General features: G+C 35.5%; 1 protein-coding gene across 2 annotated transcripts; it reads right to left on the reverse strand.

The window, feature by feature from the left end:
• On the reverse strand, window positions 1-24599 carry Marf1 (Meiosis regulator and mRNA stability factor 1). 2 transcript variants are annotated; one of them, XM_053752054.2, is made up of 20 exons: window positions 24189-24599; window positions 23480-23634; window positions 22927-23070; window positions 22568-22728; window positions 21997-22114; window positions 17522-17718; window positions 13651-13804; window positions 13176-13314; window positions 12545-12735; window positions 11486-12069; window positions 11034-11194; window positions 6833-6968; window positions 6418-6523; window positions 5863-6177; window positions 5127-5432; window positions 4399-4558; window positions 3717-3962; window positions 3370-3524; window positions 3067-3163; window positions 1-2778 (listed from the first exon to the last, which is right to left on the reverse strand). In XM_053752054.2, exons 1-20 carry the CDS (start codon window positions 24322-24324, stop codon window positions 2741-2743), a joined length of 3699 nt encoding a protein of 1232 aa, XP_053608029.1. In that variant the 5' UTR covers window positions 24325-24599; the 3' UTR covers window positions 1-2740. The 2 variants fall into 2 exon arrangements, with proteins under 2 accessions (XP_053608029.1, XP_053608030.1); XM_053752055.1 differs by lacking the exon at window positions 23480-23634 and having other exon boundaries at window positions 24189-24325.
• Window positions 24600-24851: the final 252 nt, after the last annotated feature.

Below are 24851 nucleotides of genomic sequence, written 5' to 3' on the forward strand. Positions count from 1 at the left end.
TTAAAAAAAATAACATTTATTCCAACATTAAATTTTGTTCATGCAATACTGACAAGACTTCTCAAACACACATACACTGTTTACTATAAAAGTTGGAACTACAACAAGAAATCAATGATCACAGAATTACTAAGATGTACAATAAAATAATACCAACATCTCTTACTGTATTTGAAATACTTAAAACTATCTTATTATAAAATCCAGAACTTGTTATTGGTCACATAAAATAAAACAGGATAGATTATGAACTACATAAATTTACTACAGTCTTCAATAGATTAAAGTTTCACTAACACTTCAAAGTGGAGTAGTACTGATTTTAAAGAACTGTATGTACTTTACTGGTCATAAGAAATAAAATCACATTTTTAAAATCTCAATCTTGATTCAGAAAGACAAGGCAACTTTCTCATATAAACTATTCGTACACAAATAATTTTAAGAAATCTAAGGGAAAATTAAAATGCCTTTCGGAAAAGATAATCGCAGTTCTCTTTCGTTTCCGACATTGGTCCGATGCGATTATTCTATTTTTAACAAATGCGTACTGGCAGTGCTTAAATTAAAAAAATAATAATAATCCTGAGAAAAAGATATACGACCAAATAATACATAAGGTCCTGCTTACGTTTATTATAGTATAAAAATATTATAATTTTACAAAAATTAATCGGTGTTCCACATTGATAGCAAAAATGGTCGATCTTTACGTCAGGAAAGCCTATTATTATTTACATTTTGTTCTGCACACAAATATACATAGACTAAATTATGTACAATATATACATAAATAAAGGTGATTTATTTAATATTTCAGATTACTTAGTAGTTATGTAAAAAGCAATATATTTTTTAGAATGGCATTCATTGGTACAAGAGTATCACAGGATCAATATGCCTAGACGTTTTTGATGTAAATGGAGCACTGGAAATGCAAACATTATGTACACATCTAATATAAACAATAAAAAATATTTATGTATTTAACAATTATATTTATACATTGATATAAAGCAGTTGCCCTTCTTATAGCCAAGTCGTTAATATAAAACATCACTAAATATAAGAAAATAACATGTAACATAACTCGACAGTCTTTTTGAACAAATGTCAGACTACCATTGTCATGCTTTAATTTAATATATGATTAATAAAATATGTAGATACATTAGTTGAATTTTGTTATCTTATATTATTTATTTTTTTATTATCTTTTATTCAATTACATTCAATCGCTATTTGTTCTATCAGAAAATTCAGTTACATACAATCATAATTTGTTACGCACATAAACATTTCAATGTAAAATACATTATTACTTCTGTGTCAAGCACACAGAGCAGAATAAATTGCGATCGAAATATAGACTCCAAAAAGTATCAAATACAGGTTATACATCACTTTCACTTCGCTAATATATCAATGTGGAACAACAGAATTATTGAAACTTGTAAAAAAGCAACTATATTGCAATAGACACAAGCATATTCCATAAAAGCACTGATCTATTTCTACAGGCAATATATTTATAAAAGATTGGAACGACTTTAATTGACTTAATTGTGAGGTGATATTCATTAAGGCCAGTTTACAACACTGTTAAAATACTGAGCTTACTACACTCCACAAAAGACAATTTAAGATTCATTCATTCAAATGTAAACTTTATCTAAAAGTACATTAAATAAATTCGAAATTGATATTACTAGGATTGAGAAGTAATACTTATGTATATTAACAACAGCTAATATATCTTAAAATAGGTAAGCCAAAACACATGCACATGTAAATCAATCGAGATCATCATATTAAAAATAAATTTTAGACAAAAATTAACACATCGTATGATTTATTGTACTTTTGGGCATTCGAAAAATGTTATTAGTGCTTGGTAGCATTGTGATTATTGTTACTTACAAAACTTATCGACTATTCTTAACATAAGTTTGAGCCTCGAACCGTAAAATGATATGTACATTTTTGTTACAAATTCCAAAAATGATAAGACAAAAATATAATCATCAATGGAGCTATAACATAGGTTTTTTCAGTCCTAATTTACATATTTAAACCTAAATTACAATAAATGTCAAAGAATAAAATAAAAAAATGATTAGATTTTATAAAAAAAAAAACCATCAACTCTTTAGATAAAACAAATAGCAAAGACTAAGATCTAGGAAATAAGTTTAATAACTATAGTAGAACATTTAAATTGTTGTCAAGTAGAATAAAATATGTAATTATAATGAACGGGTCCAGTTCTAAAATGGCGGGAAAAATCACTAAAAATTAGTCACATACTCCGCCGCAACTAAAGTCTGTTGCAAGCTAAAGCTAAGCTCTATAGCAAGATTACTGTAAGATTATTGTAGTTTTCTTTCACATTTTGATTACGTCGGCCATCGCTTACAAGCGGGATCTCAAAATGACCTAGTTGCGGTCGAGTAGTAGATGTCGCTCGATTTCAACATCCTACTTGGTAAACAATATTATAATAACATTTTACGAATGCGGTGAATTTCTTAATCTAAATAAACACACAAAAATATACGCGATCTAAAACATTATTGTTATAGACATCACAATATTTAGGACACTTTATTAGTCTAGTAGATAAAATTCGTTGACCCTGGGTAAAGACCTGCGCTCGGGATAACTGGAACACATGCAGACTTCACTCACTCATGTTGGATGGGAATGCATCTTAAGTAGCTTTGAGTTGGGAATCGCATAATTATGATACGTCGAAATGCGCTGCCAGCCGCGTCCGACCTGTGCAAACATTTTAGTTAAACTTATAATTATTATTATACTACACATACATTTCAGTATCGTAGGATAGAGCAAACCGCAATAACGCATAATAAGCGTACATTCCAGTTGGCGCTCTAAAGCCTGGGATCGATATAAAAACCTCACAATTTTGGAAGATTTGGCGGTAAATTTATGACAGTTCTGATATCAGTTGTCAAAGTGTTACCCCATATTTATCTCGTAATACATGGTCCTAATCTAGGGCGGAAACCACACTTCCTAAATAAAATAAAATGATGTACTTACGTCTTTCATGCGTAAGCAAGGCAGTGGGCGCCGGCAACGCGCTGGCCGGCGGGGAGCACCATATGTTCACTTTTGGCGATTCGAACACGCGGGAACCCTGTGCACAATAATTAAAAAGCTAAAGCACCAATATGAAAAAGTTAGATTGAACCTTTACTACTATTTATTAAATTTTACCTGTATGAAGGCCTGCAAATTACTGTTGTTGGCAGTACTGTTGATAAATTTGTATGGTAATATATAGCATATTGTTAGGCCAGTCAGCGAAAATTAACAAAAAAAAATTGTTTTAAAGTTATCTACCTTCTGTCCGGGCGGGGTGTCGTGCACGGAGTAGTCCTCGTGCGCGGGCGGACGCGGACAGCGCACGGCCACGCCCGCCGCCAGCGACCACGCCGCGCCCGCGCTCGTGAACACCTCTGGGTATTGACGTAGGAACTCCACTACACCGCCGAAACCTAAAATATCAATTAAATTTTGAAGTCATCTGTGTTAAATACTAATTAGTTTATTTTGTTAATTTTGTACACCTTAGTATATGTTAAAAAATATAGTACCGTCGAGTTAGTATTCCATGATACGAGTCTCGGCACTATGGGGCTAACTCGATCTGTGTGATTTGTGGCTAAATATTATTTTATTTAACTCACCCAGTTCAGCGCTAGGGAACACGGGCTCGAACCTCTTCGTGTATTCGGCGAGCACATCGTCAGCGAGCATCGGTTCGGCGCGCTCGGCCAATATCTGCGCGAGTCTCCACACCGTGCGCCACGCGGGCGTCAGCCGGATGCGGCGCTCGCACAGCTCCACCACGCCCGCCGCGGCGAGGGCGCTGACCGCCGGCTCCACTGTGCGCATGCGTCGGAACGCAGACGTGAAGTACTCTTCCGTTGAACCTGCAGTCAATTTATTGTGAGTTGATGTGACATGGTAAAAATCAAATGCATATGGATATTTGTATATCTTAAGATATTAATTAAATGTTACTATAATATGTCACGGGTTATGTAAATAGACTTCAAAAAACCCTTCTTTGAACTCGAATGGTTTCGAATTTGAATGGCAGAACCAAGAACACAAAATAGAGAAGTGTATTTTAATTTAAATTCAACTCGAATAATAAAAACAGACGCTGGTCTATTCCACTGACGATACATCTAGTATGTGCCCTCCGGAACGATTAGTCTACTTTCCTGTTTGCTTGCTCTATTATGAATATTAGGTTTCTCGAGCTGTTAACTTTCCCCCCGTGGCAGCTGAGGCTCCCCGCAGCCTCTTAGCAGCTGACTGGCGACACTGAGACATGAGACACAAATATAGGTATAGACAGACCCCTGGCGACGCTGCGGTCGGCGGCGAGCGCGGCGGCGGCGGCGAGCGCGGCGCTGGCCCAGCGCGGAGCCGCGCCCGCGCTCAGCGCCACGCCGCGGTCCACGCAGCCGCCCGCCGCGTACACCAGCTGCTCCACTGACGACACGTCCAGGACGTCCGGCTAAGAGGATAGCATATACTTATACATTCTGTTCAATTACAAAAATAAAATATCCTGTATGATAGATGATAATTTTGTTATACCGGATTTTTTCTTTCTTTCTTCATTTCTAAAAGTACATTTATTCAAAACTATGCGCATCTTCGTTTGCCAATGACTTCGGGTCATTGAAATCCCTCTGTTCCGTGATTAGCCGTGAAAACATAATAGACAAACCGATTATCGCATTTATAAGATTAGTACATATTCTTAGGAGGACACCAATGACATGATTGGCAAATGGCGGCCAGAAAGATGATATGGGCAGCTATGCCGGAGGCATGTTTGGATGCGCTATAGTAATTTTGATAGAGAGAGGAAAAAACTATTGTCGTCATAATCTAATCGTAAATTTGCATGCAATTACAACAAAAATGCAATTAATATCTTAAAAGTACACTAGGAAACATAATATACTCTGTTATCACCAAACAGTAAATTAGAAACATTTAAAATTGTGCAAAAATATTATCAAACACATACTAAATCGCAAAAATTCAAAAGTAATCACAATCACAACAAAACTCACCAACGGTGGAGCACCAAAATGCGTCGCGTACTGTTGCGGCAGATCAGCCAAGGTAACCGGGGTGATGGCCCTAAACCGCTGCGCCATAACAGCCTTCGCCGCTTTCACAGCCAACCGCACGCTTCTTTCCCCGCTGGCCTCCGTGTATATCGACACAGCTTCCGGTATCAATTCGAAGAGCTCCACTAATTTGACACAGCCGTAGTGAGCTACACGAAGTTGCCGGCCGAAATGAGCGTGGTACGCGGGCACGAAGCGGGAGAATTCCATACGCAGGTTTGGTGTGTAGCAGAGCAATTCTACGGCCTGAAAGTAAAGGATATTAGTAAAGCATGATATCACATTATAGTTGTAGTAAAGACTTAGTAAACCCTATGGGTTCCAAAGCATTATAAAGACTTTATATAAATTGCCAATAGCCGTTTATAGTGTAAATGCCTTTTGTATATGTATTTTTTATTATTGTTATACCAGAATCAAGATCTCACTGCTGGGCAAAGGTCTATTTGATATATAAGATGCCTATTTTAAATAGATAAACTTGACATGGCAGTCGGCCCTTTGGACAGCATCCAGGTCTCTCAGTTACTCATCACTCCTGTTCCAGCTGTGCCTGGGATACCAAGATCCTCTTTGGGTCGCTGAGCCAGCGAAATAAGTAAGTTAACATGTGTTTTTATTGGCCTGAACAATGTATAAATATCGAACAAAAGAAACAACTGTAAAATACAAATACCTCCATAGCAAACTGGACGGTGCGACCCCTTTCTTCTGGAGTAGGAGTCCTGCGAGGCAGCGACAGCGTGCCGTCGACATCGACGATCACAGACTGCGGGGTCACTCTTTGCACCAATTCCGCTAACGTGCAAACACCGTAGTCTACTGGATTGAACGGTTTTTCGAATGTGATTTGGTACAAGTCCGGAATGTCGCGGGGTGAGACTGAGCGATTCGGCGCCGCTTTGAGTAGCTTCACGAGGTCCGATGTCCATCGCCGGCTTTGAGCGGCCGCTGATATCGTTATCACTCGGGACGAGCCTGAACCGAGCACCTGGGGGGTAATATTACATTGCAATAATTTATTTAAAAATACTTTTGTTTACCAAATAAAAGTCGGCCGTGATGCTAAAAGCAATCTCTACTAATAATGAGATATACTATGTGTAATATATAATAATGAGATATAATATCTCATAATGGATTTACGTTAGGTTAGATTTTATATGCTTTCCCAAAAAACTAGGAGTAATTTTATTCCGAAATTCAGGTCCAAATAAAAGAGAGAACTTACAACAATCGTATTGCTTAGAGCGGCGAGTAAATCTGGCAGTTTGGTGAATCCATAATCAGCCACTCGGCACTGGCGGCCGAAGTGGTGATGGAATGCTGGGATCAGTCTGAAATATACATTCAAATTAGGATGCTAAAATTATGCCAGTTTATACGATCAAATGTCACTAGACATGCGGTACGCCCACGCTAAGCATTAAGCATGTATCTTTCATCAGATGGATAAACACACAATCAATCGCAGATAAATGTGAACCTGTGAATATGAAAATATTCGTAACATTTGGCCCAAATTGCGAATCGAACCAAGGACCCAGATAACATGTTAATAATCAATTTACTTTTAAAAAATCATGAAATAAGTTTTTTCGTTCCATTTACTATAGAAATAATTGAAATAATATCAAGATACATACTTGCTGAAAGCGATAGTGCAGCGAGATGCAGTTTTCAGTAGATCGGTGAGCTCTCGCTCGAACAAGGCCAACATTGGCTCCAACGCCGGCGCCGTGCGAGGCCTCTCGCGTTCGCCGCTTAACCGCGAACAATCGTCTAAACACGAATATTTAATATTTAGAACAAAATAGGTTTTATATTAACAAGATTATTTATGAAGTAGATATAATTTCAAAATAATTGAGTTTTCTCAGTTGCTTCCTCTCTCTCGTCTCAACTACTAACTTAATCTATTTGATTTGTATTATATATTTACTATTTATTCGTCAGCTGTAAAGCGGTAGGAAACGACAGGTAGGAAAACGTCTTACTTTTTCCAGGGGGCTTACCCTCATACGACCTAAAATGAACTGCATCGCAAATTCGTACCATCGACTCAATTTTTAGTATGAATGTGATTCATTTTAGGATAATTAACTGAGTTGCATTGGAATCATTCTGTAAAAGTTGATGGTAGGCCTGTAGTTCACACGGTCTTCGGCATCCTTAGAAGTCATACCATTAGTTTGCACATATCGTGGTTGTTTAGGTTTAGGTTTAAGATATTTATTCTCATTAAGAATTACAAATTCACTTCACATGAGAACAACACAAATAAGTCTAAATAACAATATTACTGTCCGGTATGCGCGTACAGATTTTCGTATCTTAGATAAATGTTCGGTGTGTCAGTTACCCTCACTTAAAAAATACAACATTGATCGAACGGTCACTACCTCGAGCGTCGAGTGGTATAATACAATGATGTAAAGCCAAGCCCAACGCAACTGGAAGGGACATCGAACCTCAGTAAATATTTAAATTTAATTTGTGACTAAATTCAACTTTTTTACAAGATATATAGTTGATATTTTCGTTTAGGCGCGATTGGTCCAATTCGCGATTGGTCCAAAGATGCAAAAAATGTCCAATTCGCGGTTGGTCCAATTCGCGGTTAGTCCAATTCTCGGTTGGTCCAATTCGCGTTTGGTCCAATTCGCAGTTGGTCCAATTCGCGATAGGTCCAATTCGCGATTGGTCCAAAATCTTATTTTTTAAATACATAAATGGGAAATCACACAGAATTGAACTAGCCCCAAAGTAAGAGAGACTTGTGTTATGGGATACTAACTCAACGATACTATATTTTATAACAAATACATTTATAGATAAACATCCAAGAACCAGGCCAATCTGGAAAAGATCATTTTCCATCTTGACCCGACCGGGGATCGAACCCGGGACCCCGTGGTTCAGAGGCAAGGTCTTTCCCACTGCGCCACGGCGGTCGTCAAAAAATATTTTTATAAACAATATTAAAATAAATTTACGTTAGAACAAAACATAAATATTATAAAAATAAATGTATATTTTAATGTAATATAATTTAAAAAAATATTTAATGAAATGATTATTAAATTATTATATCGGTTGCTCGATTGTTAAAACTGTTGTAAATTGTAACCTCTGTTGTGAGTATAAATACTCTTTTCTTATTCTCTTAAGAAAAAAACAAATAATAAAGAAAAATTTTGTCTGAGCTACAAGAAAAACAAAACGCATCTGAATATAATCGTCATTGAGGATAGGTAGTAAAAAAAATCGTATTTGTCATAACAAATCTGTCATGTTACGTGCGGTTTTGCAATGGGGTATTAGTCGTTGCATTTGAGCTCCATACTTGAAAATTTGCAAATTCAGTATAAAATGGACGGAACAAAGAATGAACAGTTTGAATTTATTCAAAACAAACGTGGTAATGACACACTGCTTTATAAGAGACACCGGTATAATCTAAATATAATTAATACAAACGGCAGTTCGTTGTGGAGATGTAACAAAAGAAAAATATGTAGTGCTACTGTAACCATAGATTCAACAAGGAAAACTATTTTAAGGAAATCTAAAACAGGACATACATGTGGTGAGTCTGATTGCACTAATAAATTAGCAAAGTTAATTTCATCATTAAAGAAAGCGGTATGCAATGATTTAGGCCCAGTGCAAAATATATTTGAAGAAAAGACTCAAAATTTAAATCCCAGGTTTATTCCCAAATTTAGAACGATAAAGGATTCATTATACAGAGCTCGAAAGAAATATTTAAAAACCAATTTATTGAATTGTAACAACACAAAACAATTGAAATTACTAGAAGCATTTACAAATAATTTTTTGTTGATTGAAGATAGATGTGAAGACGAAGAAAAAATTTTTATATTTGGGACAAGGTTAGGTAGAAAAATTGCTAAGAACCATGAAAGTTATTTTGCAGATGGTACTTTTAAAACAGTTCCAAAGCCGTTTTACCAGCTTTACGTGCTACATTTAGATTTAAATTCTACGAAAACGAAGACAAATATTATACCTGTTTTTTATACGCTGTTACCCAATAAAAAAGAAAAAACTTACCTACGTGTTTTCGCATTATTAAAGGAAAAATTGGGTATCAACGTCAAATCTTTTAAATGCGATTATGAGAAGGCGCAAATGAACGCCGTTTCAGCTGTCTTCCCTCAGGCAAAAATAAGTGGATGCTACCATCACTTTAATGACGCCATATGGAGATACTCCAAAAAGATTAAATTAAATAGAAATAGAGAGGGTCGAAATATTACTAGAAAGGCATCGGTGATTCCTCTTTTTCCAGCTAGTCGCATTCCGGAAGCTTGGAGATATATATTAGAATCTTCTTCAGACAACGAAAAATTTATCAAATTTCGCAAGTATTTTGAGATGGAGTGGTACCCAAGACTCTCACCAAACATATTAAGCTGCGCTCATCAGCGCCATAGAACAACCAATGCTTTAGAGGGCTGGCATTCTCGGCTGAATCGACGCATTTCTAAAAAACCCAATTTGTTTTGGTTTCTTTACAAACTGCGAAAAGAAAGTCAATATTATGATAAAAAAATAACACAAAGTTTATTCAAAAACGTAAATAACAAAAGGAGAAGTTGTGACATTCTATTTGATAAAAAATATGAAAAATTACTCAAAAGCCTAGAAAATGGAACAATAACAGTTGATGTTTTTTTTCAAAAAGTTATCTATTTACGATTGTCATTATATAAAAATTGATAAAAAGTTATGTTAAAGCATGTTCTTTTTATTTTTGTTTGAATGTATTTTCTAGTGCCATAAATAAGTCTGTCTTATTTTTTTCTTCCTTTTTTTAGTTAGTAATAAGTAAGAAAAAAATTTTGTTATATTATCTTTAAGGTTAATTTTCTTAACATACTTTTGATTTGATATGTATAATATATACATAAATATGGTAATCTTTTTTTCTCCCTTATCTTGTGATGAGTAAGAGAAAAAAAAACATATTTTTATCATATTTATGTATATCTTTGAAGATTATTGTAATATCATACGTTTGACTAAAATACGTATGAATATATAAATATATGGCCATAGTTTTTTCCCTTATCTTGTGATAAGTAAGAGAAAAAACGTATTTTTGTCACATTTATTTATATCTTTGAACATTATTATAATTTTGACTAAAAATACGTATGTATATATTTATATAAAGCCATAGTTTTTTTCTACCTTATCTTGAGATAAGTAAGAGTATAAACATTTTTTTCTCTTATATATTTGATGAAAGATGTGATGAATGTGTTAAGTTTACGATCATAGTATATTTTTGATTTTTATTGAACTTGGTTCATTTTTTACGAAGTACACAATTATAATTTATAAGAAGCTTGTAACACATATGTGATTGGTAATATGATTATGATAAATAAACAATACATGTACATAAAAATGTGTAATTGTATAATTATTAATCTATACATCTATACCTACTAATATTACAAAGAGGAAAAATTTATATTTTTGTATGTATGTATGTATGTTTGATATGAATAAACTCATAAACTACTGTCCTCATATTAAAAAAGTCTTTAATCGTTGGAAAGATGTTTCACAGGCGACGCTGGGGCGGACAGCTTGTTCATTGTTATGATTGGACCAATCGCGAATTGGACTAACCGCGAATTGGACCAACCGAGAATTGGACCAACTGCGAATTGGACCAGTCGCGAATTGGACCAACCGCGAATTGGACCAATCGCGAATTGGACAATTGGACCAATCGCGAATTGGACCAATCGCGCCTAAACGGATATTTTTTAATTTATTTATACAAGTTGGAAAGTTCTTATAACTCACTGTTATGCGGCGGTGTGCTGTCAGTCTGCCAAGTGAGATGTCTGGAAGGGCTATCCTTGACCTCCAGCGTGGGGATGCTGCGCAGCAACAGTTCTAGGGCCACGCCCCGCTGGGGATCGATCGCGAATGGCGGGAATGTCGCTTCGTAGCACTCCACCAACCTGTTATATATTAATAAATAAAAGGTACTACTTTAAATCGATGAATTATAGCAGTAGTAAGATTTTTGTATGCTACATCACATAATATAGATTTGCCTTGTTTTCTCCATCATATATTGCATGTCTATAAATAAAAATATCGAGCAGTTTATTTTATGTACTACAAAAGTGACAGAATATTTATTTTGAAAAGATTTGGATGTTTTAATATTTGAATTTAAAAAGGTAGAATAATAAGGAAATGTGCAATTTATAAGGAAAATAAAATTAATGAAAAATTTATATACTCACGTTAACAAGGGCAACACCCCTCCATGTTTCTCCAACAGCACATGCATGTTCTTGGCCAAAGCGGCTATCTCCATGTATACGGGCTGCAGAATCCTGCTGCCGTCTTCATGTCCCGTGCTCAGAGACGCGTGGATATGGCATTTCCAAGGCGCCGCTTCCATCTCCGCACTCGACACGGGGCTTAAATCGACTAATTGGACCATTCGTCCGAACCCTTCGTGGATTATCACAGTATCTTTGACTTTGGCGATGTCCGAGGTGGTAAGCGCGCAGCAGTGTCTGCTGGCGTAGGCGTCTCTAAGGCGGAGAAGGGGGAGGGAGAAGTTGTTTTGGTCGAGGAGGATGGCGCGGAGCCTGGCCCTGAGCACGTCTAGGTTGGGGGCGGGGGAGGGCCTGCCGAGGGCCAGCTCGAGGCGGCGGCCGGTCCACTGGTTGTCGAGGCGTCGCTTGTGCACGCGCGCGATGGCGAGTCTGGCGTCCCACTCCGACCGCAACACTACGGAGGCTTGCGGGCCCTCCCCGGCCGCCCAGATGGACACGCGGACGACCGGCACGTACTGGCTGAAAAGGATCGTCAGCATTTCCTGAAAAAAAAAATCACATTGTACAAGTTTCTATCTTGTTATAATTTTAATTTATGTATTTATTTTTCGTATAATAATGTGATTACAAATAAAAAATATCTAGCTATGTATTAAACGGAACATTTTGATTATCTACCTTATGAATGTGCCTACCAATGTAAATACATATATGTCATACGTTAAAAAATCCCCTAATAATACGATAGTGTCGTCATCATACTGACAAAAGCTTGAAACGTAAATCCATCACAATTGATTGGTTTTCACTCAATCCCAATCATACTTTTTGACCATGCTACGTGTAGCTGTTATTTTATATTACTGAGAAAAAACCCATGGTAGGCATCTGATATGATAGGTACCATTTCTTTCGACATTTTTTCTCAGCGTTGATCCTTCAGAAATCCTAGTAGTTTGTAGCTGTTTTCCGTATAAATATGACGTGAAAGAATGCTTCGACTTTTATTAAAATCACCTGTAAGACGTGGGGCTCGTACGGCGGCAGGTTGGACACACTGAGCTCGGCAGTGGAGTCGCTGTCCTCGCTCTGCTCGCTCACGCTGGAGCAGTTCCAGGGGGACACCGCTCGCGACTGGCTGGTCTCCCGCCGGCTGTCGTCGCCGCTGTTGCTCGACGAACAACCCGAACGGTCCAGGTTCACTGAACCTAATGAACCAATATTGTCAAGTGAAAGTCTTTAAAAAAATGAAATGGTTGGCTGTCGAAGTCAAACTGGCCAGTAAGAACGCCGAAAAAAGAAAGATAATTGTGTTAGGGCAGTTTTACTAAGTTCTCTATACCTAAAATTCATTTTAAAAAGTAAGAACACCGAAAAAAATAATAATTTGTTTCTGTTTTGTTATGTTCTTTTGTACCAAATAAACATTTTTTCTTCTTCATTCTTTCTTTTCTTTCGAGTACAAATTTTTAAAAAGTAAAAAGTTATGCAAAGTTTTTGTAACATGGCAGTTCAATAAACTTATCGACTCTCGAGAACTCTCTTGATCTAAAATATTATTTTTTAAAGAAGTAACTATATAGTTTAATGTAAGGTTCATTATTCAGTGCGCCAGCGACCACTCCTTGATGTATAAAAAGTCACTGACCGTGCGTGCCGCGGATCTTCCTGGGCTTGTGCGGCTGGCAGTCGGAGGGCGGCGGGTGCCCCGGCAACTGCTGCAGCGCCAGCGACCACTCGTTGGGGATGCTTTGGGGGCGTGGGACCTCCCGTGGTGATGGGCATGGCTGCATAAGATTTGGATGCTGTTAAAACTGATTTATTTGTGATTGTTGGTGGATTAACCTTAATTGACCTAATTTCAGATTTGAACCTAAAGGCGGAAAGACACGTACATGCCAGCTACCGGCACGTAACACTCACTATATAGACAAGCAATTGCTAGCATGACAACGACAAAGTTGAAGAGCTTTACACATGCCAGCTGTCCGCCATTGTACGCCTAATTAATAAAAAAAAACAATATACAAATCATACGGTCTTGCTAAAATGACAAAAAATCGATAATATCCGCAACAAGTACGGAAAATTGTAACAATGTGCTTGTATGACAGATGACATACCGGTGGACCGGGCACCGCCCTGGGTAACGGGTGTGACGGCGGCGCGGTGCTGTAACCCTCGTCACTGGAGTACACCGGTTGGAACACGCTGTGGGCGTAACGCGTAGTTATCTTACGACCGAATACGTCTTCTCCATCCATACGCTTCAGTGCTCTGAAAAGAAAAGATACGAATATGAAGATAATTATCCGTGAAATAACAAGTTTTAGATTATTTATGAATATTAATTCGCAGACACAAGCACAACTTGCGCGCACTGTGACGTCATTATTTGAGCAGCGCGATTATTTAATTGAACGAATTTCAGCGATGTACATAAAGAAATTAATATTTATTAACATAACTAGAAGCACTCAAAACAGTCCACAAAAATATACACAGAGATTATCATCACATCGTATGGCGTATTATAATACTATCATAATACCTATCATGGCATGTCCAAACACAACAACTTTAAAAGCTGATGATTAGAACTTGGAATTAACTTAAAAGTAAAATTTTATCAGAAATATTGTAGAACTAATTAAAAGACAAATTAAATATTTAAATTTAAAAAAAGTTGTTTTATTTACTTTTCGAATTCAACAATAAGTCACAATAATATTAATTTACACAAAGAAAACATTTACATAAAAAAGATTATAAACAGTCACTAACCAGCTAAATAGGTAGTCATAAAATATTTTGGATTAACACTGAAGTTCTAAAATTAGTCTATATACTTTGCATTAGTTTCAGTGGGTCTCTAACTGTCTAACTATGAAATAAATTTGAAAATAATAGAAACAAAATACATCTTCACCTTAATTAAATTATAATTTTAGAAGTAATAGACGAAATCTACAAAAAAAAGGTAAGGTATAATATTAACCGCCAAAAACGACCCGCCATTATGGTTCAATTCAAACGCGATGACTAATCTTTCAACGGTTATTCATACGTACCTAGTGAAAATAACAATAATCTTTGTAAATTCGTCATTTCTGTTTAAATAAATAAGAATTGATAACATTATTCGTACACAAGATAAGAATAAAACTAAACTATTAATTACCAAATGCCACGTAGTTTAAAAGAAAAACGTACGTTTTTGTAATTAAAAAACATTATTAGAAAACATTAATATCATACTAATGTTTTATCGAAATAATAAAAAACCAATAAATAACGTGTGGATATGAGTTTTAAACAGCTGATCTACAATCGGCCATTACAAATGACTAACATCGTAATGATTTCGATTTGCCACGTTTTATATCTATATTTGCCTATAATAAATGCCTAATTAATACTGCATTATTACTGATATTACTGTCGTATTATAATACTATACGGTTGAATGACAATATATATTGAAACCGTTCATATATTTTTTTGTAATTTTATAAACTGCTAATCACTTTTAAGAAATTTCTACTGAACATATAATAAGTTAGATTCGGAGCGACTATATACATATTTTATCCCGAATTAAGACAAAAAAAACTCAATAAACTTACCCCGTAACCAACATTATCCTAAGTTTATCACAGTTATCATTAATTAAAATAATAAGTAAACGTGTATAAATGTTGTAAAATAAAATTTAACTACTTAAAACTATAATAAAATTGAATTCACTGTGTTCCTGCTTGTGTCTGAAGATGCAATGGCCATTTGAAAGTGTAACTGATCGTTCTATAAACAGAAAAAAATTGTGGGTAATTTTGAAAAAGTCTCTCATCCCAACACAAAATTAAAGAATACCGATAAGTAGTAACTTTATAATTACTGGGTAAGTTATGGTTATTTAATTATTTTTTAATGGGGACAATTTAAATGAAAATTGCAATCTTTCTGTTCTGTCTGTTAATTATGAAATGTTTATCAGGAAAACATTTAATAATTAACAAATAATTAAAAATAATATTTAAATAAGTGATATAAGTTTTTGACACACTATCGATAAAACAATAAATTAATTACTAAAAATACACAAATATATTACATAAATTCAGATAAATAGCTTAGCTTTTTGTACGGTCCGCTGCTGTAGGCATCGAGAAATATTAAAATTATTGCCTGTGTTGTTACAGACGCACCGGGAAAAAGATCCAACGTTATTTACAGATAATTCAATCTGAATGTTCGAATAAACGCCATGAAAATCGTAAAAATATGGTAATGAGTAAGTTTCGAGATACCTACTAACCTACTAGCCTATACCTAGTTATGTTACCCTTGTATACTCTCGATATTGTATGTTCCAATTGGCGGTTTTAAAATATTACCGGTTCCTTTTAATTTTTCAAACTTCACATATTTTTATGATACTTTAAAATATTGGAAGTCCTTATATATGGGACACTAGAGAGTAAATATAGGGGCAACATCAGGGACAGAATTAGAAAAGTGAATAAAACGGTTGTTTTTGTCAACGTAATGCTAATTAAAGTACATTTACACACCACAAACCAGTAAGTTCTTATGGTAAGTCCTGAACACTAAACGGGCACATTTGCTATATATCTTCATTAAATTTCAATATAAATTGACGTCATATTTAACAGTTTTAATCATATAGGTTACATACAAATAATACATCTATTATCTGAATGAATTTTTATACTGTTTTTATCAACTTCACTGATATAAAATACAATCAATGTGGGTAAGCATATTGAACAAACTCAACGTTAAAGAAATATATACAAACAAGTACTGGTCAAGTAATCAATTCTATACATCTGTCTGTTACACTAATATACCATAGCCAAAGAATGTTTGACCGTGCTATTCTTTTAAAACTAATTAGATCGGTTAAATAGTGTTTCAGTTTATCATAGCTGCATTCAATCCATAGCCTCCGTATTCTCCTTAAATTAAATGAGGACATTTTTCTTCTTGCATAACCCAACCTAATAATATAATCAAAAAACGGACCTAAAAGTCTAAAAAGTCTAAAACTGTCAAGAAATTGGTGGCCATGGTGGCAATAAAAAATTACGATTTCGATTCACTGGCACAAACGGCAACTATCTAAATGTAGGGATAAACTGTGTAAATAAATTCTGTTTCACAAGCAAACGTTGGCAAATTGTGATGTGATTGTGATATTAAACAAAAGCATAGTGTAGAAATATTTAGAATATAGATATCTGTTCAGTTCTTCATAAACGTCGACGTCATATCCCTTCCCATCCCAATTAATATTATAAATACGAAAGTAAGTTTGTTTGTTATCTCTTCACGCATTATGTAGTGGACCGATTGTTATGAAATTTGGTACACGGGTAGAAAATAACCTGGAATAACATATAGGGTACTTTTTATCCCGAAACTCCCACGGCAGCGAAGCCCGAGCGTAGCTTAAGATAATATACCTACTTTCGCCTACATGAACAGTAAATCTTATTGGGGAATTACCTGTAAGTAACAGCCATACACATGGAATTTCTAACTAAGACTACTGTAATATGATTCATATTATGTACCGTTGTATTTCGATAAACAAATAAATAAATGGAGAAGGCTACAGGCTATGAGGGATTCGTCTCACAGGTTAAGCTTACAACTTAGCACTATTAAATGTACACTTTACAGCTAGGTTTCGAGTTTTGTACCTTTCATATCTGTCTACTCTGTCAGGTATAAAGACTTGATTCTGTACGTAATCCATCCATACTATTATAAATGTCAAAATGTGTCCTTTTTTTGCGTCAAAACAGAGCATTGGGTTCAGGTGATTTATGGTGTGGACTTTGTGAAATTTATATACTCGGAAGGCTGGCACGCGACATACTACTTTTTGATTTATTATGCTATTGCCCGAGCGAACCGTCATAACGTAAAATGAGGTAGTTATATTACAATGTATAATGAACTTACCTCATAGAATGGTCAAGCGTGGGGAACTTCAATAAAGCAGTTTTCGCGGTCACCCGGAGCACCTTTCCTCCACAGTTGTCGGCCAACCTCCGTAGCCTCCTAGACACCCTTTCAGGAGGTAGATCCACAGGCAAGTTTCCTACTTCAATCTCGCATGAAACTGGCTCTTCCTCCTCCGATTGGCTTAAGGACTGAATCTAACAAAAAGAAAACAGATATTATGTGATAAGTATTTTCACTTCCTATCTATACTAATATTCCTTTGACCCTGGAGATAATAAAACCAATTGAACATCCAAAGGATAGCGTCAGATCGGGCCGCTCGGAAATTCATAGGATATTATAAAAATGAAAGTGTGTTTATCGATCTTTTATGTCAAAACTATAGCAATAAAATGATAGTTTTATGTGTGGAGATGGTTGGAATAGTGATATTACGATTAGAAAGAGCCTTCTGAATTTGGTCCTATATTTTTAGGAACAACTACAACTAGTGAAAATGACCTCCACTAGAAACAATTAAGTAAAAGTAAAAAATTTATTTATTCTCTTCAACAATCGTACACGGGAAATACAGAAAAGTAACAGTTATAAATAAACATACTTAAATACGATTGTAGAAGACTGGAGACTGATGAAGGCGGGGCCTGTGTTACAGTTCTCCAGTGCTCCCTTCGTATTTCTAATTTACTATAATATCAGTACATTGTATAGTTTCATATTATTTTAACAGTAACAATGTGAAGAAAGTAGACTCTTTAATAACATGAGGCACTCAATTTATTCAATATTAATATGTGCATATCGTTAGCAGGATGGAGATAAATTATGTACTATAACCATATAAATAAAATAAATAATAATAGGTATATGGTTAATGTTAGTGAGAGAAGTTTATTGAAGGGTGACCAAGAGATTTTCAGTTTCTTCATAGTTTAGGTTGAGTAAGTATTTAAAGATTAGTTGTTTGCAGGAGAATTTCGAAAGAGATAAAATGTGCAGAGAAGCTTGGAGTTTATTATATAGGAATGGACCTGAGAAACAGAAAAAGCGGTGGGTAAATCGTGTATTGAAAACAGAGGAGGTGGCTACAATACGGTTTCGCCGAGGTAAATTGGGGTTAAAAGGAGTAATTGTGTGCTGTTGTAGGATGGTGTATAATATGTATAACTGACGAACAGAAAGAACTTGACAATATTGATATAACTCATTTGTCGGGAATAAAAATGGTTTAAACGTGCAGACTTTTAGTAGGGCTCTTTGCGCTCGTTCTACTTTAATCAAGACTGTTTTGCAAGCTCCACCCCAAATAGTGAGACAGTAAGTTAGTAAAGATTGCCCGAGTGCAAAATATACCATTTTTACTACATGGGGATCAGCAACATGCCTTAAACGTTTGAAAACAAACATAAGCCTGCGGATTCTTCCTGAAGTGACATTTATGTGCTCTTTAAAATTTAAATTCTTGTCTATAATTATTCCTAAATACATTACTTTGTCAGAGGGGGTCAAGGAGGGACAGGAGCAGGTAGAGGGAGTAGAACTAGGGTGGGTATGTGCGATCAAGCGCTGCCTGGATAAAATTTGATTTTGGTAAATAAGGTTGTAAATTGAAAAGTTGACCAACTTAGTTTTTGCGATGTTAAGAGAAAGGAGGTTGAGACGAAGCCAATTGGAGACAATTTCAAAACCGCTCTGCGCTAGCAGATAAGTACTCTCCCAAGTTTTGGCCGAGAACAAGAGAGCGGTGTCATCGGCATAGGAGATGATCTTGCAGTGGGGGATGGATAATGAGAAAAGATCATTCAGATATACCAAAAAGAGAGTAGGTCCCAGTATACTACCCTGGGGAACACCATAAAGAATTGGCAAATCTGAACTTACTTGACCATCCACGACAACCGACTGTACTCGACCAGTAAAATAGCTCTGGAACAGTCTCAACTGGATATCTCTGATACCAATCGATTCCAGCTTTTTTAGAAGAATGTCAGTCGAAACCGTGTCAAAGGCCTTGGCCAAATCGAGAAATATGCCTAAGCATTTGTGGCCTCCATCAAGTTTACGAACAACATAGTCTGTGAGCTCGTGAACAGCACTGCTGGTAGATTTTCTGCTTCGAAAGCCATGTTGGTTCGGGAACAGTATTGATTGTGACTCCAGGAAAGACATGAGACGGTTGTTAATAAGACGTTCTAGGATTTTTGATAGGGCTGTGAGAATCGATATAGGTCGATAATTATCGGGTTGGTTGCGATCACCCTTTTTATGTATGGGGTGAACCAGGGCTCTTTTGAATGCAGTCGGAAATGTTCCAGTGGACATCGAAAGATTACAGATGTGGGTGATTAAAGGGAGGAAAACTATCTTGTGTCTTTTAATAAGGGGCATAGGTATTCTGTCCCAGCCCACAGCACAGTTTTCTCTTAGGGAGTCTACGATGGAGCCGACTTCATCGCATGTGGCTTCTAACAGGACAAATGATGAGCATTTAGAAGCAGTTGGAGAACCAGCAGCCGACGAGTTAACTGGAGGTAAGGTGGTATTAGGCTGGCTGTTCTTTATAATATCTTCTGCGAGATGTTTGCCAGCATTAACAAAAAAGGAGTTGACATGAGCCAGTGAGCTGTCGGGTGAAGGCATAACAGATAATAATTCCGAGGCCGAGGAAGAGGATTTGGAAGAGTTAGTGACATCTTTAATGGCAGTCCAAAGGGCTTTGGAGTTAGAACCTGCCTTCTTCAACAATTCTTTTTCGTAACACCGTTTCACAGATTTAAGGACTTTAGAGCAAAAATTACGGTATCTGGCGTATGTCGTGCGGTATACCTCGTGAGTCGGATTACTTCTCGTTTTTTTATAGAGACGGTCCCTATTGCGGATACATCTAAGTAACCCTGGTGTGATCCACGGCTTGATAATTCTACGGCGACGGGGGAGGGTATCGCTAGAAGTGTGTTGGGAAATTAAAGACTGGACAGTGGAAATAAGTAAGTTAGTAGCCAGTTCAGGATTGGTAGATTTGAGTATTGGAGAAAAATCTGTGTGTTCAATAGCACTATTTAGACCCTTGTAGTCGACAAGTTTAGAGGGAGGACGTGGAGTAGAAGATTTGCTATTAGATAAAGACAGTAAGACGGCTTGGTGGTCAGTGATGGTAGATTCAACTACAAAGCAGTAGGCGGGCAGGGAAGATTTGAGTATGGCATGATCTAGGCAATTCGAACCTCTAGTGGGATAGGAATGAGCCGGAAGCAAACCGTGGTGAGCCAACATGTTCAAATAAGTTTCACTGTCGTCGTCTTGGGAATTTAAAGAAATATTAATGTTTATATCTCCGATGATAATGATATTTTTAAATAACTTCAACGGTGTGAGAGAAGCATGTAAGGATTGGATAAAGTTATCAGAATTTGTAAATGCACACGGTCGGTATATACCTAAGATAGCAGTTTCTGTGTTCTGTTTAATTAGAATGCTGCTGGCTTCGGAGATAGGTGGTTCACTTGTTGCAATTCCAGTGAGTTGTTTGTTATAATAGACAAGTACGCCGTCATTTTGATTGGCGGGAGATGTGGAGACAAAATGTGAATATCCATCAAGCATGGGTATGTTAGGATTACTATCCAGCCAGCATTCTGTTAAAATAATAATGTCAGGTTTGACTTTAATTTCCTCTAGTAACACAAGAAAATCGGGGAAATTGGCGGATATGCTGCGGATGTTTTGAGTTATAATATTAAGAGATTTATTATGAGTGGGGAGACGTTGACTGACATCATTTGCAAAACAGGTACAAGAGGAAGCGACCGATATGCTATCTATGTTATCAAGTAGGTTATTACTTCTGTTCATGTTGATTACTCGAAGTAAGTTTATGTGTAGGTATGTAAAATAAAAAAGTACGTTTATGTGCAGGTATGTTATACTGAAAAATAATAAAAATATAAACTAGAGTGCTCTGTGTTATTTAACAACTTAAAGGCAAGTAATACGAGAGGTTTGGGCATGAAAAAGTGAAAATTATAAATTACAATAATGCAATCATCACTAGAAACAATCATAATGTGAACTGTTCATAAGTGCGGTTCGTAAATTATACCGTACAAATACTGAGCCAAAAATCTAATTTTACAGAACCCTCGATGCACGAGTGCAACTCGCACTTGACCTGTTTTTTTGAGTGCAAAATTACGTCACAATGGAAAATGAGAGTTGCAGAATAAGTTTGTTTACATAACATGCATTGTAGGTTATTTAAATTGGAAACATGGAATCAGCAAAATACAATGTTATGTCATACCTATTTTGTTTTGACATGATAACGAAATAGCGTACAATTTAGGTAGGTATATGTGCCTATTATCTTAAGGCAATTAATTGAAACGAATTACGCACTGGACTACATCTGTTGTGAGTAAAATATATAGAAGATTTTACGAACTTCTGGAATATATTTTGTAGTATATATTTACCTTTGGGTTTCTAGGAAGATTTAAGGTCAATTCATTATAACAATAATGGGAGGAGGCACACGATATTAAGGCCGTCGACGTGTTCTGCTTATGCACCAATATCACTTCCATGTTTTTCCTGGCAAAAAAACAATTAACTACTTAATTCCATTGTAACTTGAACAATTTTAAAAGTCATCTTGACCAATTTTTTTTCATTGGTCAAGATGACTTTTGTATTATCAACACAAATTAGAAATCAAGTGTTTTTGCAGTATGAATAATAAATTGATAAAATAAATCATCATCCTTACATTTATTTTTTTCATTAGGTAACTTCTAACAATTTTAAATTTTAAAGGTAAAGTAAACTAAAAATTGATATGTGGCCAGATGTTCATTACTGACTAGATGACCTGACTTCTATTCTGATACTTTGTGACTGACCTGTTAAGAAATGTAGTGTGAAATACACATGTAACATAGTATCATAACACAACAGATGATCCAACAAGGAATAATTCCATAATTATGTTACAATTTACTGTATTTATATTTATAAAAACAGTCTAATTTGAGATAATGTACACACCTATGTCTAAAGTCGCTTAAATCAGCTGCAAAATTAATATCCCCTGAGATAAGCAACAGGGCCGCAGGGGCCGAATGCAATTCTCCAAATCGTCTCATACATTGTCTCAGCTTCTCGTCTGCTGCATTCTTTTGTGTGCAACACACATGGATTAGGCTAACCTGTTCACACCAGAAAAAATATTCACTATTAAAACTGAAATGTTTTGTAGAAGCAGATATAATAATACTGATGAATTTAACTAGTGAGCAAAATTACCTTAAAATAGTAGCTAAATGTTGACTTAATATTATATAAGAGCTATTTACTATACATAATAGAAACATTAGAATGTATACTTTGTCAAATAAACTTCTTACTTGTGCATCATTCAGTTCTTGAAGCCTATAAGAAGATTCCTTTCGGACATCACAAACGACTACAAAATCAGCTTCCCTTCGCCCAACCAAGAATTTACTTCTAATTGCAGACACAACATCTATTGCAGAGCACCCACGTGGGACCTAAAAGAAAATGTGAAAAAGGAAATGTGATTCCTTTGTTTAAATTTTAATCTTACTTAATATTATTATGACGAAAAAAGGTATATAGATGTCTGAAATAAAAATAATTTTAGTCTGTTTATGTACCTATAAAATACTACTTCATTTTTGTGACAGACATATAGTTGTCAAGAAGATGACTGACATGAAGGTAAAACCACATGTTTCAAGGGTATGAAAACATTATTTATAAATAGCTTAAACTATTGGTTTAAGAAAAAACAATTGTTGTGAAATAATAACATACAAATTATTTTGTTATTATACATATTTGATCATGTCAGCTTTGTAGATGCAATAAAATATTGAGTATTGAGTCTGTATGAACCTGACCTTACTTAAGGGTTTTACATAATTATTAATTAACTACCTGGCAGTTTTCAATATCCCAGAATATACCAATAGGGATGTTGACTACAGATCTTTGCTTGTGTCTGTAGCGAGATCTAACACGAGTTCTTTCTGTAGTCAACACTCCATCTTCCTTCACACCACTCATATCATCAGACGAATCGTCTTCTATATCTAAAGGAAAACAGTTCAAATTTCATTACCTTTGTTGGAATTACTTAATCTGTAGTGTTCTTTTCATTACATTCAAGACTACTTAATATTTTATTACAGTAAAATAATTAGTTATGTAAGAAAGATTTGAGGAAAATATAAGTATTGAATTTACATATCATTTTTCATCCTCATGGCAATTTGATAGGGACTGAAATTCATGCTAATATCTATTATTTTTAGTGTGGTATTTTTCCATGGCATTTTTGAGACAATTATTGAGATGGAAAACTTAAAATGGGTATAGGGAAGTGCATAGACCATTCAAAACAAAATAGGTTTTTTACATGAATCTATTTCTATAAATTTATTTACAAATACATATAGGAAAGAACGAATGAAATACTAATAAATGTAATTTTTCCTTCTCATGATAATTTCTTATAGGAACCATTGTTCATTTGAATATCTACTATAATTAGCGTTTTTTTGTCATAGTGATTAATTGCTGTGCAATAATGGAGATTGAGAACTTAAAATGGGAATAAGGAAGCAAATACTTGTTATTTACTCACCTGTAATCCACAAACGAGGTGGCAATGGTATTTTCATTGTTGGACTACCATTGGTTGTCGCAATACCTTGAGCTGAATGACTTCTAGCTTCCTTAGAGCTGATCTCAGTGGACTCAAAAAGATGTGTAAGATTCATTTCTTTTTGTGAACTTTCGTGAAGAGCACAAAAACAACGTAGATTTTCAACATATGTTGAAAACAACAAAGAGCAGATTACTTTTCACGAGTAGTCACCACTAACAATCGCACGTTGTATAACACTTAATAACTAGATATAAAGCTTAAATCTGTTATAGATTAGCGTTTAAAGTAAAACAATTATATACAAAATGTAAAAATAAATTTAACACTTTCTACGCCATATCGCTCAGCCAAAAACCCAACCACAAATTAAACACTGATCCATAAATTAGATACAGAGTCCGATTGATTCGAGTGAAGTTTATCACGTTTTGCCGAATGGACCAATAAATTGACGGAATGAAGTTAACACGTTTCGTTACTGACCAATAGACAAATTCGTGTAAAGTTGTCAAAATTTGCGATATAATTTGTCTATGCTAATATAATTTGTTGCCACAAGCAAAATCTATTATAAAACCTAAATCCAAATCGACTATGCTCGTGTGAACAAGAATTTACCACCCAACAAACATTATGGTT

The sequence above is a fragment of the Plodia interpunctella genome, chromosome 11 (genome assembly GCF_027563975.2).
Source record: "Plodia interpunctella isolate USDA-ARS_2022_Savannah chromosome 11, ilPloInte3.2, whole genome shotgun sequence".
Taxonomy (NCBI): Eukaryota; Metazoa; Arthropoda; class Insecta; order Lepidoptera; family Pyralidae; genus Plodia; species Plodia interpunctella.

What these genes read in the sequence shown, in the direction of transcription:
- Marf1 (XM_053752054.2), bottom strand. Translation starts at nt 24,324, where the DNA reads ATGAATCTTACACATCTTTTTGAGTCCACTGAGATCAGCTCTAAGGAA. An exon ending in ACGCTTGACCATTCTATGAG is followed by an intron (nt 13,805 to 17,521) that starts GTAAGTTCATTA and finishes TTTTCTTTTCAG; the next exon opens with AGCACTGAAGCGTATGGATG. An exon ending in TGCACTATCGCTTTCAGCAA is followed by an intron (nt 6,524 to 6,832) that starts GTATGTATCTTG and finishes TGTATATTTCAG; the next exon opens with ACTGATCCCAGCATTCCATC.